Genomic DNA, 16,989 nt, shown 5'->3' with positions numbered 1-16,989 from the left:
CCCCGGCTACCAATCGCGACAGAGTGAGCGTGCTGACCAATCACAGCAGACTGGGTTACTTGGGAGGGGGGCCTTAAAGCGACATGATACTAACACACATGTTTTTGAAAGACGCTTAAACTGGTTTTGCTGAAATGAACAGAGTGAGAATAGTAAGGGGTATTTCTAACATGCAGGCATGTTGCCTATTGTAGTAGTACCCTCGAATGCAAATATTAACCCTAGAAAAGCATGATATGGGATCTTTAACACGTGCCCCGTCCTCTCTCTCTAGTCCCTGCACACGGATGCGTACGATCACTACAGCGCCATCTACAGCCTGCTGGCCGACCGCCTCAAGAAGAACAAGACCCTCCGGGTGGCCCCCACCACCCCCCGCCCCATCGGCTACCCCCTCGGCACCGTGCAGGTAGGTGCCTCGCTGCCATGGAGACGTATTTGTGTCATTTTGTCTCAAGCAAAGTTAGGCTTGCATAGGTGTATACATACAGTTGATGTAAAAAAGATGGGAGACTTTCTGTTAAGTATCTCACCTCTACAATAGTGACATTGGAATGGTATTGGGCAAACATTGTGATTAGGAATACCAGCCAACTAAATGGCTCCTATTGGGGTTGTCTCTGCGTAGATTTGCGTTTGTAAAACTACATACTATAACAGTATAAAGGATCCTTGGAGGTGGGGGGGGGGGGTGCTTTGAGAACACTGTTTGCACTTCATCTGTGCCATCCCGACTAAGGCCCCGTCCACACGGAAACTATTTTTTGGTGAAAACGCAGAAGTCTTGTGGCCGACCGTCCAGACGGATCCGGTGTTTTCGGTGTCTGAAAACACACTTTTTTGAAACCAGGTTCCAGGGTGCATAAGATAAAAACGGCCCTATGCGTTCGAATTCGTGTTACGCAGATACGCAAACAAACCCCCCCCCCCCCCCCCTACAGTGGCAGGCTTGATGTGCATGCTCGGCCTCGTCTTCTTCTTTTATTGGTGGAGAAGCAGCGCCACACGGTGGTCTTGAATATGTACTACAGCGTTTCTACAGATAGATGCGTTTTCGCGATGAGTCCGTCTTTACGGAGAAATTCCTGAAACGCATCAAAGGGAAACGGAGGGGCAAAGATTGTTTTCCTAAGTGTGTGTGTGTGTGTGTGTGTGTCCTGCTCGCCCTGTAGACGGACCAGCAGGGTAATCCAGTCAGCTTGACGGTGCCCCATGTGCAGCTCATCAACCCGGAGAACCAGATCGTGGAGGTGAGTCCGTCCGCCGTGCTGCAGGGGACGCCCTGGAGCTGCTCCTCATCGGACGCCCGCTAGCAGCAGCCCTCACAGAGCGCTAGCAGCAGCGCTAGCAGCAGCGCTAGCAGCAGCCCTCACAGAGCGCTAGCAGCAGCCCTCACAGAGCGCTAGCAGCCCTCACAGAGTGCTAGCAGCAGCCCTCGCTGCTGTTGCCGTCAGTCAGTTGCCATGGCGACTGAAATCCCAGAGACCATATTGTAGATGAACATTACACACAAGCTCCCAGTAGCGCGCCATCTGGTCCGGCAGTCTTTAGTTTACTACTGTTGTATTGTGTGTGTGTGCACTTGCATGCACACACTCACACACACATACGCGCACACGCACACACACACACACACACGCGCGCATGCACATACTCGCACACACGACACAGAGCTGACTCACAAGTGAAGTGAGGCCGTGCGTGAGCTCTCTCTGCATTGCGGGCGGAGTGGTGCTAGCACGCCGGGCCGCTGACTCACACGACACGCCGAGCAGCATCAGCACAAACGACATTCGGGCAACAACCCCACTCCTACTCGTGTGTGTGTGTGCGCTCTCGTCCGCCTCGCCCCCGGGCCGGCAGGAGCTCCAGCGTTTGAACGTGTGTGTGTGTGTGTGTGTGTGTGTGTGTGTGTGTGTGTTTCAGACGGACGGCAGCATGGCGCTGGACAGCGACGAGGGAGAGGAGCCGTCCCCCGAGGCCATGGCGCGCTATCTGTCCATGAGACGGCACACGGTGGGCGTGCCGGACCCCAGGTAACACACACACACACACACAGCACGCATGCACACGCACACACGCGTTCAAGGCGGTGTCCGTAGGTCAACCGTCCTTCTTCTGCGTCTTCCTTTTGGAACGGGATTGGCACAAAATAAATCTAGACGGCAACGTAGAGAAGAGTTGGGATTGACTCCTGATAAAACTACATTTAATGGCGCATTTCCACTGGCGGGTGCGCTTCGGACGCAGCACGCCTCAGCTCAGCAGGGAGGGTGCAGTACAGCCCAGCTCAGTTACGGCGAACAAAGAGCAACCATGTAGGACGTCTAAGAAGGACGGCAAACTTCTGCACGACATTTTCTTCAATAAACGAAGCTTTCGCCGTTGTCCAGAAATACCTTGCGGGTGTTTGTTGGTTATTATCCCCCTGTCGCACCGAAGGGACGATTCTGTCGACCAATCAACGGACGGCGTGTGTAGCTCAAACTTGCCGGGACCCTTTCAGGCTCTCAGTACTCCAACGGAGGAGCACTGTGAGACGAGAACGGCTCAATACGGCTCAGTCCGGGTCACGCCCACTTTTGGCGGTGGAAACGCGACCCGTGGCGCATTTGCAGACTGAGCTGACCTGCACCCTGTGGTGTGGTGGAAATGCGCCAAAAGTGTCATCTCATTCCCCGAGTAACTTATTGTGAACTGAATACAGGACACGCATGCCCCCAAGAGCGTGATGTTCCTGCAGAGGAACATGGATTCAACGGCTAAGCCTTACAGTTTCCATAGGGTTAAATGGTAAATGGACTGCGTTTATACAGCGCTTCTCTAACCAGTGGCCACTCAAAGCGCTTTACAATCTTGCCTCACATTCACCCATTCATGCACACATTCACACACCGACGGCGGTATCAGCCAGCTCGTCGGGAGCAGTTAGGGTGAGGCGTCTCGCTCAGGGACACCTCGACACTCGACGAACCAGCAACCCTCCGGTTACCAGTCAACCTGCTGTACCTCCTGAGCCACATGCCGCCCCGCGTGGTTCCATGGCTGCTGCGTCCTCCTCCTCCTCCCCAGCGCTGACCTCCTCTCTGGCCGTCTGTCTCAGGGCGGAGATGCAGGAAGAGCTCCAGAAGCTGCCGCCAGGCTTCCCCCGAGGGGCGGTCCCCCAGCCGCCCTTCCCCTCACTGACCCCCAATACGGGCCACATGCACGCCCTCATGCCCACACAGAGCCTGCAGCCCACACAGCAGCTGGAGTACAAGGTAAAGTGTGTGTGTGTGTGTGTGTGTGTGTGTGTGTGTCTGCATCCGTGTGTGTGTGTGTAACCGTTTGCATGTGTGTATGTGGAACCTTGTGAGTGTGTATGTGGAACTGTGTGTGTGGATGTATAAACGTGTTTAACCGTTTGTGTGTGTGTGTGTGTGTGTGTGTGTGTGTGTGTGTGTGTGTGTGTGTGTGTGTGTGTGTGTGTGTGTGTGTGTGTGTGCAAACTTCAGAGAGATACAATATTTTGTAGTTTTTAAAGACTTAGACTTTTGTAAACATTACGGTATGAGTATCTAGGTTTCAACATGGATCACAAAAACAGCTCTCAAAGGTAACAGCGTACACATGCTGGCCCAGACCCTGATCACGTGTTCAGACCGGGCCCCGGAGCGTTCTCACATCCGCTCCCTCCTCCGCCCCGACCCCCCAGGAGCAGTCCCTGCTGCAGCCCCCCACCCTGCAGCTGCTCAACGGCATGGGCCCGCTGGGCCGGAGGGCCTCCGACGGAGGGGCCAACATCCAGCTCCACGCCCAGCTCCTCAAGAGGCCCCGGGGCCCCTCGCCGCTCGTCACCAGCCCGGTGAGTGAGCTCCACGCACCGGAACACACTGGAATACAACCCCGGGAAAAAACAAGTAGAAAAGTGAAAATTGCACTGTTTCATAACCAGCAGGGTCAGACCGACCGGCTGAGCCTGCTGGTTATGAAACAGTGCAATTTTAACTTTTACACTTTATTTTACTAAACGTGAACGCATGATCAGTACATGCATACGCACAGGAATACAAACCTTGTATTGAACTCCAAAGCTTTATGGGGTGTTGACGATGTGACGGTCATCATCAGGAGTTCTCTCATGCCACTGCAGCAGTGGGCTGGAATCTAAACCTCTCTTCCCTCCCTTCTCCGCCTCTCGCTCTGGACCAGCACCCCATCCCCGCCGTCGCCCCCGTGGATGAGGAGGGTTCGGACGGAGAGCCAGACCAGGACGCGGTGCAAAGGTAACCGGCGGCAACCGGGCAGTGGGGCGTGGCTTCTGTGTTTGGGTGAAGGGGCGTGGCTTCTGTGTTTGGGTGAAGGGGCGTGGCTTCTGTGTTTGGGTGGTGAAGGGGCGTGGCTTCTGTGTTTGGGTGAAGGGGCGTGGCTTCTGTGTTTGGGTGAAGGGGCGTGGCTTCTGTGTTTGGGTGAAGGGGCGTGGCTTCTGTATTTGGGTGGTGAAGGGGCGTGGCTTCTGTGTTTGGGTGGTGAAGGGGTATTCTTTTGAGCTGAATGTTGTCAAAACTGGACACTTAGGAACGCCCAGAACTTCCGATATCACAGATTACAAAGAAGTTGAGGTTGAGAATGAGTTGGTTTGGTTTGGTCTAAAACGGAAGCAGACACATTTTGAGTTATGAGACATTTATTATATTTCTCATTTATTCATTGTATTATGTGTAACAGTGCACAAATTAGTTAGTCAATTAAGTCAGTTTGTTGTTGGAAATGAACACACTCAGGCACACGCCGTTAAACAACAGGTCACAGCAGGTAGAGGCGGTGAGTCCAGGGACCAGGCCAACACTGTCAGTGTGTAGTGTACGTCCAGAGGCTCAGGGCGTAGAGGAGCCCACAGGGCTGGAGGTCAGGGTGAGGTCAGGGCGGTCCCAGGTGGTCCTCTTGAGACAGCACCTCACTACAGCTCTCCGGGGGGCCTGCGCTGCTGGCAGTAGGCGACTCTTAGCCGCAGCGCTGCATCCTTTTTTTTTTTTTTTTTGCTGTGGGAGGCCGTCATTTTTTTCTTGGCCGCTCGCTCTCCCTCGCTCTCCCTTTCTTCCTCCTCTACTGGCTTTTCAGCTTTCTTTTTTTCTTCTTTTTTTTTTTACAAACACAATCCCAATCTGAACCCCGCAGACATATCTAGTCGTCCTTTCTCTCAGACTCTGGCTGAAGACTTTTTTGATCCTTTATCAAACTAAACGGCGCCGAGTTACGCCCCGTGTGCATTCTCTTCCTCTCTGGCGTGGCTTTGCTAACCCTTAAGCTTGCACAAACAAACCATTCAACAACAACTCGATTTAAATACTCGCATACATACACTACATCTGGGTTCTAGGAGGGCATTGTGGGGGGGGGGGGGGGGTCGTCACCTATAACAAACCTCTCCATTTGTGTGATTTTCTGATTGGCAAAAAAGTGGGATGGGGGGGGGGGGGCGGGCATTTCCTGTTTTCCCTTGACTCTTGTCAGCCAATGAGGACAGAGAGCTGACCAGCGCTGCTTCCTGTCTCCAAACCCCGCCCTCCTGCTCCCTCCCTGCGGCCCAGGTACCTGGCGAACCGCTCCAAGCGCCACACCACGCACGCGCTCATGAGCACGGCGCACGGGGAGCCCTCGGCCGACCCCCAGCGGGCCATGGGCCCCCGCCAGAGGGCGGGCTGGGCCTCCGACATACACACCCGGTGAGGGGACCGTGGCCAGCTGTACTCGCACACCGCCTCCTCTGGGGCCCGGGACACCGCGCCCACTAGACACGGTCACTAGACGCCCGCTTTAGGATAGTCGGCCATCCACATGAGGGGAACTATGAGTGTATTCACACACGCACGCACGCACACACACACAAACACACACACAAACACTCACCAAACACGCACACGACTTCACACTGAGCACACAGCCGGCGTCTGACCGTGTGGTCGTCTGCCGGGGGCGCGAGCGCGTATCCCCCACGGTGGATTGTGTTGGAGTTTGTGTAACGAAAGGAGGTGTGGGACGGCGCTCCCTTCACTCGTCAGGCTTTAGCTTCAGGGACACCCCCCCCCTACCCGTCGGATCAGCTCCCTTTTTGAAGCCCAATGCTAGTGCCCGGCTATCCCCGCAGCCCCCTAAACCCCTCCGTCTGGGCAGCCATAGCCCGCTGAGCTCTGCCCTGACCGGTTCCCCGGTGGCTCTGTCCGAGCCCTGTCAACAAGACCTTTCCCGATGTATTGTTGTGTTCCACAATGATGGGCACTCGCTGCTCATTACCCTTTTTGTTGATGGTAAGTATTTTCCACACAGGGCTTTGCCAGCAGACGCAGTAGGTGCTTTTGTTGGGTCTTAGTGTTTAAACAAAGGTTTTGTCGGGCGTGGTTGAGTTGTGACGACGTATGGTTTCATCCAAGGGCTTCTGGTTCCTGCGATACATCACCAGCCCTTTGTCTGGTACACATTCCAGCCTAGCTCAAGGACATTTAGGAAAATCACCCTCATTTTGTAGACTCAGAATACAGCGGAGAGAAAGTGGCTGCCACCGATGGTGGTGGTTTAGATCGGCAAGTCCCCACATGAGTCAAAGTCAATATTGTGGGTATGCATATCTGTGATATTTAGAGCATTGTGTGTCATCGCTCCGATCCAATAGGGTTCATTTGGTATTATGTTGACAAAATGCACGCCCCCCTACGACAGTGACAATGGTTAAAAAGGGAAAGCGAGGGAATTTGAGTCTCTCGGCTACAAAATCTCACGCAGTGAATCCAATGTTCCTATTCCAGCACAGGATTCATCAAGAGTCAACTTGATTCATCGACCAGAATGCTCCCTGCACTACAAAGTACTGTTGTGTTGTTTCTCTGTGGAGCCGTGTAGCGGTATGACGTACAATAGAGCAGGCCGTTATGATCTGCAATGGTTCCGTAGATATGGAATTGCAATCAAGAGTAAAGAGATAATAAGAGACCAAAAGAGAGACCAACAATATTCTTAAAATATTATAGACACAAATAGTCGGATTGTCTTGCGTTTCCCTGGTGACTGTGAAAAACATGGCCCAGGAAATATGGCTGTCTCTGGGCTCTCCTGATCTCATGACTTCCAAGGGGACGCGAATGTGAAAGGCCTGTGTTGTTTAAGTCTGGGATACGCACTCATTGATATTCAACTGGTGGACCGGTTGGGTAGGGCTGCTTTAAAAGTAATGTTTTTCTTCTGTGTCTTGTCTGTCATCTGTGTTCGTGTATGACTGAACACATCCGTCGACGTGGACACCTGCCACTGTGTGTGTGTGTGTGTGTGTGCGCGTGCGCGTGGTCCGCTGCGTGGTGCGTGTTTGGTGTGTGTGGATGCATATGTCTGTACCCCCGCCCCTCTCCTCCCCCAGGTCCAGCTACAAGGACTGCAACACGCTGCACCTCCCCATGGAGCGCTTCTCCCCCGTCAGGCGCTTCTCGGACGGCGCCGCCACCATCCAGGCCTTCAAGGCACACCTGGAGAACAGCAGCCTCATCCGCCAACTCAAGCAGGTCGGTTCTGACACTAGGCCATTCCAGAGACATAGACTCAGGGTCGCTGAGGACCCCCAGCGCCCGGAGCTGGTGGCTGTGCCAGTGTCCACAGGCGTGCCGTACCGCGTAAAGAAAGACGCCGAATGACACCAAGAAAGCGTGAACTAAGTCAAACGTGTCGGATGTGAAAGAAAATTTTACTTTTTATTTTTGTTTGTTTTTTTTGCCACAAACTGCAGAGGCATGTGGTAGTGGGGAAAACGTACGGCTGAGGCTTTGGTTTGACGCCGAGGAGGCTGACTGATGAGGGGTTCGCCTGAACTGTTGACTGAACATTAACGTTAATACGGGCTGACCGACCTGGACGAAGGGGTCAGACAGTCTTTCAAGATTTGTGTATTCATAATTGGACGGTTAAAAGATGACCACAAATAATTGTTGAGGTGAAGCCCAAAGTTGCCATACTGCTAGTCTGTGGACTAGGCTACAAAAGGTTATGTATAAAGTATTTGGTCTGAAATTAAAGAGCCTTGAACAACGGGATTATCTGAAACAAGTTGACATTTGTTTTGTTTTGACAAGGAGACAGAGGCCAATATAAACGTGGGTCCTAATCTTCAAATGTCAGCAGCTCGACACCTAAAAATGTTTCTTGTATTTGCATGGAGCGATTGACGGAGATCAGACCCCAGTGTCATCAGGGGGTTGTTTGTGTTGGTTCTGCTCTCGGTTGGCGTGGCGGCTGCGCGTTGGCTCAGACAGCACTGAGACTAGTGAGCAGGGTCAGCAGAGGCCAAGTCTGAGCTCCTGTCTCAACAGCCAATCAGTCAATCTGCCGTCTTATTTGGCATGGCTTTACTTTGCCAATCCAAGGTCATGATCTCAATTTTCAGAGAAGCCTTTAGTGATGGAGCCAGCCAAAGAGCACGGAATGGCAGCGAAACTGCATTTTTGCCAGTGAACGTCTCTATATGTGGTCACATGCACTGTGGTCATCTACATTTTAAAATGCATCGTGACCTCAGCCTCCCTGTAAACGAGGCATAGATGTTTAAGAGAAAGCAATTGCTACTACTGACCAGGGTATATTTTAAGTAGGGCTGTCAAACAATTACTTTTTTTAATCGCATAGTATTTATTGGTGAGTTAACTCACGATTAATCACACTTTTAAAATTCTATTTTAAATCAATTCCAATTGAAGTTAAATGACATTATCAAAAGGAATGACACACTATCATTCATACCTAATGTACTTAATAAGCAAAAACTAGACCAAGTGATCTTGAGGGAGTTTTATTGACTCACTCAGTGTGGGGTGAATATGAAACTTAGGGAACACCACAGATTAGTGAATCGTAAACATGCAGTTAATTAGTACAGTTGTAAAACAACAGTTACTACAAGTGTAGTTAAATTCAAATAAGTAGCGCCACAGATATGGGAATGGTAAACAGGCAGTCACTTACTGCAAGTGTAACTGAGTGTAAAGCGAGTGGAACTAAAACCAAAAATGATTTCTGATATTAATGTTGACATTCTGTGGGCATTCTGAAAAACAAAGTTGTTTTTGTCTGGCAGTCTGTAAGTAGGATTTTATCTCGACAACCATTGTTAAATACATTTGACTAGTGGTGTAGATATCTCGTTGAAGCCATCCATTCTGTAATCTCCCCCTCAATACATTCATTCTTCGCAATCATGATCCATTGAGCGGACACGGTGGCTCTGTTAGCGGTTTGAATCGGACAGAAATGAGGCTGGTGGTTAAATGTCGACCCCCGACGCTCCAGACACGGGGAAGCCAACAGCATTGACTAATTGTGTTGAAAGCGTCTGAGGGGCACGGCGTGATTAAAGACCTGTTTCAGCACGCGCCTGTGTTCTGAATGTCCTCTCCCCTCCGCCGGGGCCCACCAGCCTCCACGCTCTTCTGATTCCTCACAGGAAAAGTCTTCTGGTGGTGGCTGTCCGTCCGTGAGAGAACAGAAGCGATGGAGCTGATTATTAACAGTGAATATCAATGGGTCAATCAGAAGCAACAGTCAAGGCCCTATGTTGCGCCAGACCACTCCTACTGGCACGGGTGTGCTGTCACACAGTGTGCTCTCTATCGGTCAGACGGCTCTGCGTACCAGCTGTGTCAAGGCACCGCCGTGCCATGCTTTCACCAGTGAAACACCCTGCTTACTGTGCTCAGAGTTTAGTGTGCTAGACTTCCAATCCAGGTTTCAGTCGGAGCAAGACACGCAGACACGACAGGAGCTTAAGCTGAGGATAATTGCTTTGGGTCATTCCTGGTCAATGACGTAGAGTGACGTACTCGAGGGTCCGCTATTATGTGGTCAGAGCAGTGCGGAGGTCGCGTCAGGCCGACCGCCAGGGCGATGTCATGAGGTGACGTCATGAGGTGACGTATTCGCGCGTGTGTCACGCACGGTTTGAATGTCACCTTGACACAGCTGTAATGCAGGGAGCGTTCACTCTGTGCCAGTCACGTTGGAATCAAAGCGAAAGGTTTATCAAGGTTTAGCATCTGGATTTAAGGAGCATGCGTGTGCATGAAGGACCTTTAGTTTCTGTAGTGTGGTTCTCACTGCAGGCCTCACAGATGAGAACTGAAATAAAGAAAACTGAACTTAAACAGAGGGGGTAGGAGTGCTGATTATGAATGTGTATCCATTGTAAGTTGTCTTGACTAAAATTGTTGTCGCATAAAGGCAAATGATGACCGAGCGCACGTCTCGACAGTCCACAGCCAGGATCAAATGAGGACTTGAGGTCCGTCTGTGATGAGGATCACAGACAGACCTGGGCCCAGGGATCCATCACGAGGAAGACCACGGACACATGTGGAATAACCTCAATGAATCGTCACGCCTGAGATCTAAACCTGTGACGGTCCTTTCCATCTTTAACTACGAAACTCACATCGGAAACGACAAAGGGATGAACCTTGTCCAACGTCTCTGTTGAGAAGTGGCCGTGGCATAGGGCGGGAAACACTATGATCCTAAGCACACTGGAACGTGTGTCTCAGTTGTTGTGTATTAAAGGTGCATTATGGTGTTTATCAAGTTCACCATTGACAACACTGCCCAGTTGACTGAGAAACATGATGTGTGACCTGGGAAGCGTGTGGACGGCCTGCATGCCTAGTGTAAGAGAGTTAGATGGCTGCTGGCTGCCTGGTGTCTCCAGGAAAGACGCAGGATGCGATTAGGTATAGAGTTTAGGGTGCTTATGGTTAGGGTCAGTACTGACCTCACACAGAGGGGGCGGTGTTAAGGTGCTCATCACCGGTACGTAGCCACAGCTGAGTGTGCAGGTGAGTCTCAGGAAGTGAGGCTGAGGTGAGAGTCTCTGGAGGTGGCTCTCTGTAGATGGGCCTCAGATATAGGACCAAACCCGAAGGACCCACGTTAGGCTGTCCAGGCACTTCATGGAGGGAACCTTTTGGATTTATATATACACAGATTTATATATACACGGTACACAATTAAAACACTGCATACCGAGCGCGGGCTGGGCACCTGGAGACGAGCTGCTGTTGCGGCGGGACACATTTAGCTGTTGGCCTTACGGTGGCCATGGACCTGTGGTGAGCACCTCTCACCAGGTTAGACTGCACTCACCCAGGGAACGATAAGGAACATGCCTCAAGTTCAATGCACCGCGTAGGGCCAGACATAGAATACGGCAGTGGTTCCCAAACTTTTTCGGTCATCCCCCACTTTGGACATGGGGGAATTTTCAAGCCCCACCTGCCCCCATCGCCCCAACACAATGCTAATGAAACACGTCAAGTTTAACATTTCCAAATTTATTGAAGTAACATTAAGTTACATCATGTTGTATCTAAATTCTAACTCCATAACATCAAATAACAGCAAGTTCAACAATAGAGAAAATAAAAGTGCAGCTGTGTCATAACTTGCATCAAGTTCAGAAATAGAGAAAATAAAAGTGCAGCTGTGTCATAATTTGCATGAAGTTCAAAAATAGAGAAAATAAAAGTGCAGCTGTGTCATGACTTGTATCAAGTTCAAGCTGCTGCTTGATTACAACACCTAAAGATGACTGTTTGTGATTGTGGTGGGGAGAGCACGGTCGTTCATTTCCAAATATTGCTCAGATTGACAGATTTATCCTCGCCATCCCTGCTCAGTGCATCCAGCGCAGCAAGCGAGCGAGACTTCTCCAGTGGTGGATCTGATATTCAGGAGCGGAGGAGTCAACTAAAACCGTCAACAGTGCTTTTTTGCACGGCAATCTAAAGCACCACGCCAAGCACCACTAGTGTAATTCCCCGGCGTTCCATCTTATGTGTCTAATTTTCCTTCGGGCGTCGGTATCAATTTATAGCGGTGTAATTCACGCTACTGTCGGAACACGGGTCGGATGTGGTTTTAAGTTTTGCGGGTAAGGACGGGTGCGGGTTTGCAAAATAAGAGCCGTGTAGGACTCTGCTCTGCTCATCTCTCACCATCCCACTCTGCCTCTGGCTCACACACACTCTGCCCCGGCCCCGCTCTTCCACTTGCGTCACTTTTTAAAATCCCCTTCAGCACAAAACATGTATTTGCCACATCTTGTTCCGACTGTTTTTGACTGACTAATATAATAATTAAAATGTTTAGCTACCCTGGCCTACACCCAAATTTAGGATTGAGTTTGCAATCAGCAAGGCAGGTTAACGAGCACAGAGACGCGGCGCCCCCGATATAGAACGACGAGTTGGAGTGCGGCGACGGCACCTATTTGATTGCATGAACAAATATCGATATATATCTTATATCGACATTCTGCTTGAAAATACGAGATATGACTTTGGTCCATATCGCCCAGCCCTACTGTCAAGCTTTCGCTCCTACCATAAGAATTATGGAGTTTTCAGTGAAATTTCCTCCCGTTTGTCGCGCCCCACCTGTCACGTCTCTATCTCGCGCCCCACACTTTGAGAACCGCTGGGTTACGGGCTGTCTACCCGGGTAATGACGTTGGTGTGGTAGGTCTTCATCGTAACGCGCGTCTCCAGGAACGACACACCCCCTGAACACATGCAGACAGAAGTGAGCAAACCTGCCACTACTAAACTCCAGCTTGTGGACAAAGGCAACTCATGGATATCAGCGATTCAGCGCACCGAAGGCCCGGGGTCTGGACCATCCACCTGCAGTACTGGGAAGGACAGCATTCCAGGCCTCCATCCCACGGAGACTTCCGGCTTCTGGTGAAACGCACAGCCTACTGTGGTCTGCAAGTATTTAGTGTGTCAAGCTTGGTGGTAGAATCCTTTCAATTAGTGGTTATCTCTGACCCGTAGTTCACTATTCCTGACTGTTTCTAGGCCCAATAGAGATGATCGCTTTTCCACAGCTCTAGTACTGGAACCAGTGCCCACGCTTTTCTGCTTTTTCCTCTGTCAACTAAACAGAGCTGTGTCGCCATGCCTGTGCTCAGCTTGCCAATCGAGCTGCATGAGGCCGGTCGCGCGGTACCAGAAACCATTTATCGTTGGGTAACGCATGTACGGCACTCCTTTGTGCAGTGGAAAAGCGGCATTTTATTGCTAGCATTGTAACACAGCTATGATGTCAACCCCTAGTCCAACTTCAATGCCATTTTCCATTTAATATCGTGTGTGCATTTATAGGATTGCTTCAAATGTGTTGTTTAACTTTGGCTTTATGCATGAGAACAAACACATCCTAAAGATACTTTAGGCACCGGTAACGTTGAGCCTGTTGATGGGAATTTGCCATTATTTAAGGCATGTTGTACACTAAACCATTAATCAATCAATCCAATTTTTTTAACATCTTAAACCATTTGTAATCTAAATAATAATGATGACCCATTTCTTCCTCAAAATAACCCAGACATCAATAACACACACTCATGTATGTTTTGGGGTACAAAATGGGACGTGAGGTGTAGACTCTCTGAGCAGCAAGGAAGAGGGATGGTTTGAGCCTCCTCGTGTCTCCAGACCCACAGAGTCTTCTTCCTGGGCGGGGCAGGTTCCAGTATTACCCGTACAGTGTGCCAGCTTGTACCGTGAAATAGTATGGAAACAGACTGTACCGGCATATATCATTAGGAGACAGCATGTACAGAATGAAACGCAACAAATATATCATGTGTAATAATATTATGTTTGTTTAGAAACTGAGCAAACATGTGGCGAAAACGACAGCCTCACGCTGACTGGTAACAACATCAGAAGACATGGGGGACCAAGTGAAAGGGGGATGGATTTCAAATCCAGAGTCCCAGCTCACGCTGCAACATGTACGGTCCACTCTCACTCCGTCTCCATGGCTTCCTCCTCAGCTCTTTAGACGTGTTCCCAATGCTAGCGTAGCATGGCCCCCTCTGCAGTGTTTGCCGAAGCTGAAGTCTTTTAAAAGTTTTTGGGATTGTGAGATTGCAAATGCGATTTGCTCGAGGTGGGGTTTTGTGCATCCGCACTGGGCTGTTGGGGGATGGCTTGGGTTAGTGCGTGTGGTTTGCTGTGATGGTAAAATTACTGCCTTCCATACATTTTTTTTCCATCTATTGGTGTGGGTCTCGACCCCATGGTTTTTATTTTATTTGAAAATGAGTCTAGTGTGTGCCAGCAAGGCATTCCTCAGGTTCCACCTGTCAGCAGCTGGTGTAGTCGCGCCGGCGCCATCTGCTGGTACAGGTCGAAATACCACTTTGGTGTTTGACTTCTTATCATCAAACTAGTGGGAAAAATGTTACCCCGGCCCAGCCCAACGTCTTACTCTCTGTAGGTTAATGAGAAACGCCTCATTCAGGAACCTGTAGGTCCTATTTCCCAGAAGAATGCAGGACGGGGTGTCCAACGGTGGGTTTAACACCAGTCGACGGGCAGAGACCAGGGCTGATGGGTTGTGGCTGCGGCTCAGAGCAGGGTTCATCAGGTCAGGGAGATGTGTTTGGGACGTGCACCCTGGGAAGGCCCTGAAGCTCTGCGGTTCCAAAACACTTCTAACCTTGGCTCATGTCTTAATGGCCTTAAGCCAGTTTAAGGCTAAGCTCTGTGAATCGCTTATCGATTCACAATTGAATCATGAGAGGAAGACGAATGGAGACTGGGGCTCTGGGCCGCAGTAAGAGACACTCTGGTTGAGTGGCGGAGCTATTCGTTTGGGGAACTCAATCATTGAGATCATTCAGATGTTTGCTCACAGTGATCATAGGCCCATACTGGTGTTGTGTGTATCCTGTAGGTAGAGTCGGTCAGACACCGACGGTGTTATGTCTAGCTTTGTGGAGTCATCTAGGGTAGACAGTACAGGTTGATTAGGGGTGTTTGGTAAGATATGGTCAAGGTTTAAATTGGTTAAATGCTCAACATTATCGTTGGGTTTCTCACGGGGATGGGCCAAACAATACAATGTTATGAGTTAATTCTTTAACTTTATTTTATTTTATTCTATCTTTTGACTGATCGGGAGATCCCTAGTTTTCTCTTTCCGAAAGTCTTTCAATATTGTCAATATCGATGGCATTTTGTCACTAACTCAGACCATTGTTTAGGGCCAACAAGTGTTAAACCCTTTGCCAGTCTCTGCCAACAAGTTTAGGACTATTCTTATGTTCTAGTGTTCAACGTGGAGCTGTAACGGGGGGTTCACTTGCACTCTAAACAGCCCTGTGTGTTGGTGAACGTGTGTGCAGGAGTGCGAGCAGCTCCAGAAGATGTACGCGGGGCCACAGGACGAGCGTTACCTAGAGCACACCCAGCACCAGCATGCGCTGTACCAGCAGGAGCAGCAGATCCTCCACCAGCAGATCCAGGTAACAGCGGGCCACTGTGGAGCCCTGCAGCGGGCCACTGTGGAGCCCTGCAGCGGGCCACTGTGGAGCCCTGCAGCGGGCCACTGTGGAGCCCTGCAGCGGGCCACTGTGGAGCCCTGCAGCGGGCCACTGTGGAGCCCTGCAGCGGGCCACTGTGGAGCCCTGCAGCGGGCCACTGTGGAGCCCTGCAGCGGGCCACCGTGGAGCCCTGCAGCGGGCCACCGTGGAGCCCTGCAGCGGGCCACCGTGGAGCCCTGCAGCGGGCCACCGTGGAGCCCTGCAGCGGGCCACTGTGGAGCCCTACAGCGGGCCACTGTGGAGCCCTGCAGCGGGCAGGTGGGAGGGGGTGGGACTGAATATCCATAGAGCGGTATATCGTCTCCCTTCTTCGTGTGATGCGAGAATCGATACGCTGATACAAAATATCAATATAATATTTTTAGTTAAAAATATATATTTATGCTTTTTCTTTTTTTATTATTATTTATTTTGCATTTTTATTCATTATTCCTGAAGAGTTGGACAGGAAATAATGCCCCAAATATCTCTATTTTAATGAATAAAATAAGGCGCTCTAAACAGATTTCCCTGCTCCTCGAGGTGGCACTCAACACATGACTGAAGGAAACTTGAACTGAAGTGAACTAACCCAAGACGAGTAACTGAAAAACTCAGTTTGGTCCGTGAATACAGACCGAAATCCAGCACTTTACCGTTTCAGTTATTTTGTATTCATCGTTAGACGTATATCGTGATGTATCGTTATAGGATTGTCTAACAATATATCGATAATTCCAGAATCGCTGTATGGCGATATTATCAGTATCGCGGGCCACATATCGCGATATTATCGGTATCGTGAGGGACCATGTGATTCCCACCCCTAAGGCACAGTAGGGCCGCCAAACCTGCGATTCATATCCCCGCTCTTTCACTCAATGTTAATATGCTTTGTTGTCTTGTGCACATTTCTTATCAGTCGAATGTCAATCTAAGTCATGTTGGATTGTCCAATGAAATTGCTTACGTGACATTTCTCACCATCTTACAGGCATTGTCGTTAGGACACGGAGAGAGCCAGCCCATCCACCTCACCCACCAGCTTCAGAGGTAACCTGCTAGCCTTCAGTTAGGTGTTCGCTGTTGGAGACCTGCTAGCATTAGCTTACCTAGCCTTTAGTTAGCCTGTGTGTCGCTTGCATTTCGTCAGCGTCTAGCCTTCGGTTGGCTGCTAGCATTCATTGAGCTGTGAACATGAAGCAACGTTGAGACTCTGTTCCCCCGCAGGTTGCGCATTCAGCCCCCCTCCAGCCCCCCGCCCTCACATCCCAGCAACCACCTGTTCAGACAGCCCAATCAGAGCCCCCCCCCCGGCGCGGCCGCCATGATGCAGGGCCACGGGCCGGCAGCAGTGCAGTACCAGCACGGCGCGCCCGCCCTGTACCAGGGCCCCGGCAGCAGCCCCCCGCCCACAGCCCTCAACCGGGGCCCCACCAATCAGCAGGCGGGGTCGGGCCGCGCAGGGGCCCCGCTGCCCCCAGGGGTCTCCCAGCAGCAGCAGGTTGGACCAAAGGGGGCGCTGTGGGCAGTCTTGTTATGTTTGTTATGTTTTGCGCCGTCTGATAAGATCTCTCTTTTAAAGTGACGTAGTGCATGTTTACGCAACG

General features: G+C 50.7%; 1 protein-coding gene across 1 annotated transcript in view; it reads left to right on the top strand.

The window, feature by feature from the left end:
* Positions 1-16,989, top strand: part of sik3 (SIK family kinase 3) — a gene marked incomplete at its 5' end in the record, with an annotated part of 46,278 nt that overhangs the window by 20,623 nt on the left and 8,666 nt on the right. Inside the window, 11 exon segments of the mRNA XM_084467067.1 lie at positions 275-409; positions 1,173-1,250; positions 1,927-2,036; positions 3,104-3,260; positions 3,695-3,844; positions 4,192-4,265; positions 5,571-5,705; positions 7,388-7,529; positions 15,203-15,322; positions 16,374-16,432; positions 16,610-16,883. Of these exon segments, the coding sequence (XP_084323193.1) occupies positions 275-409; positions 1,173-1,250; positions 1,927-2,036; positions 3,104-3,260; positions 3,695-3,844; positions 4,192-4,265; positions 5,571-5,705; positions 7,388-7,529; positions 15,203-15,322; positions 16,374-16,432; positions 16,610-16,883 (1,434 nt within the window).

This window comes from Micromesistius poutassou, assembly GCF_964030765.1.
Source record: "Micromesistius poutassou genome assembly, chromosome: 4".
NCBI lineage: Eukaryota > Metazoa > Chordata > Actinopteri > Gadiformes > Gadidae > Micromesistius > Micromesistius poutassou.
The sequence above is the reverse complement of the archived record's forward strand: the minus strand, read 5'-3'. Positions and strand labels throughout refer to the sequence as shown.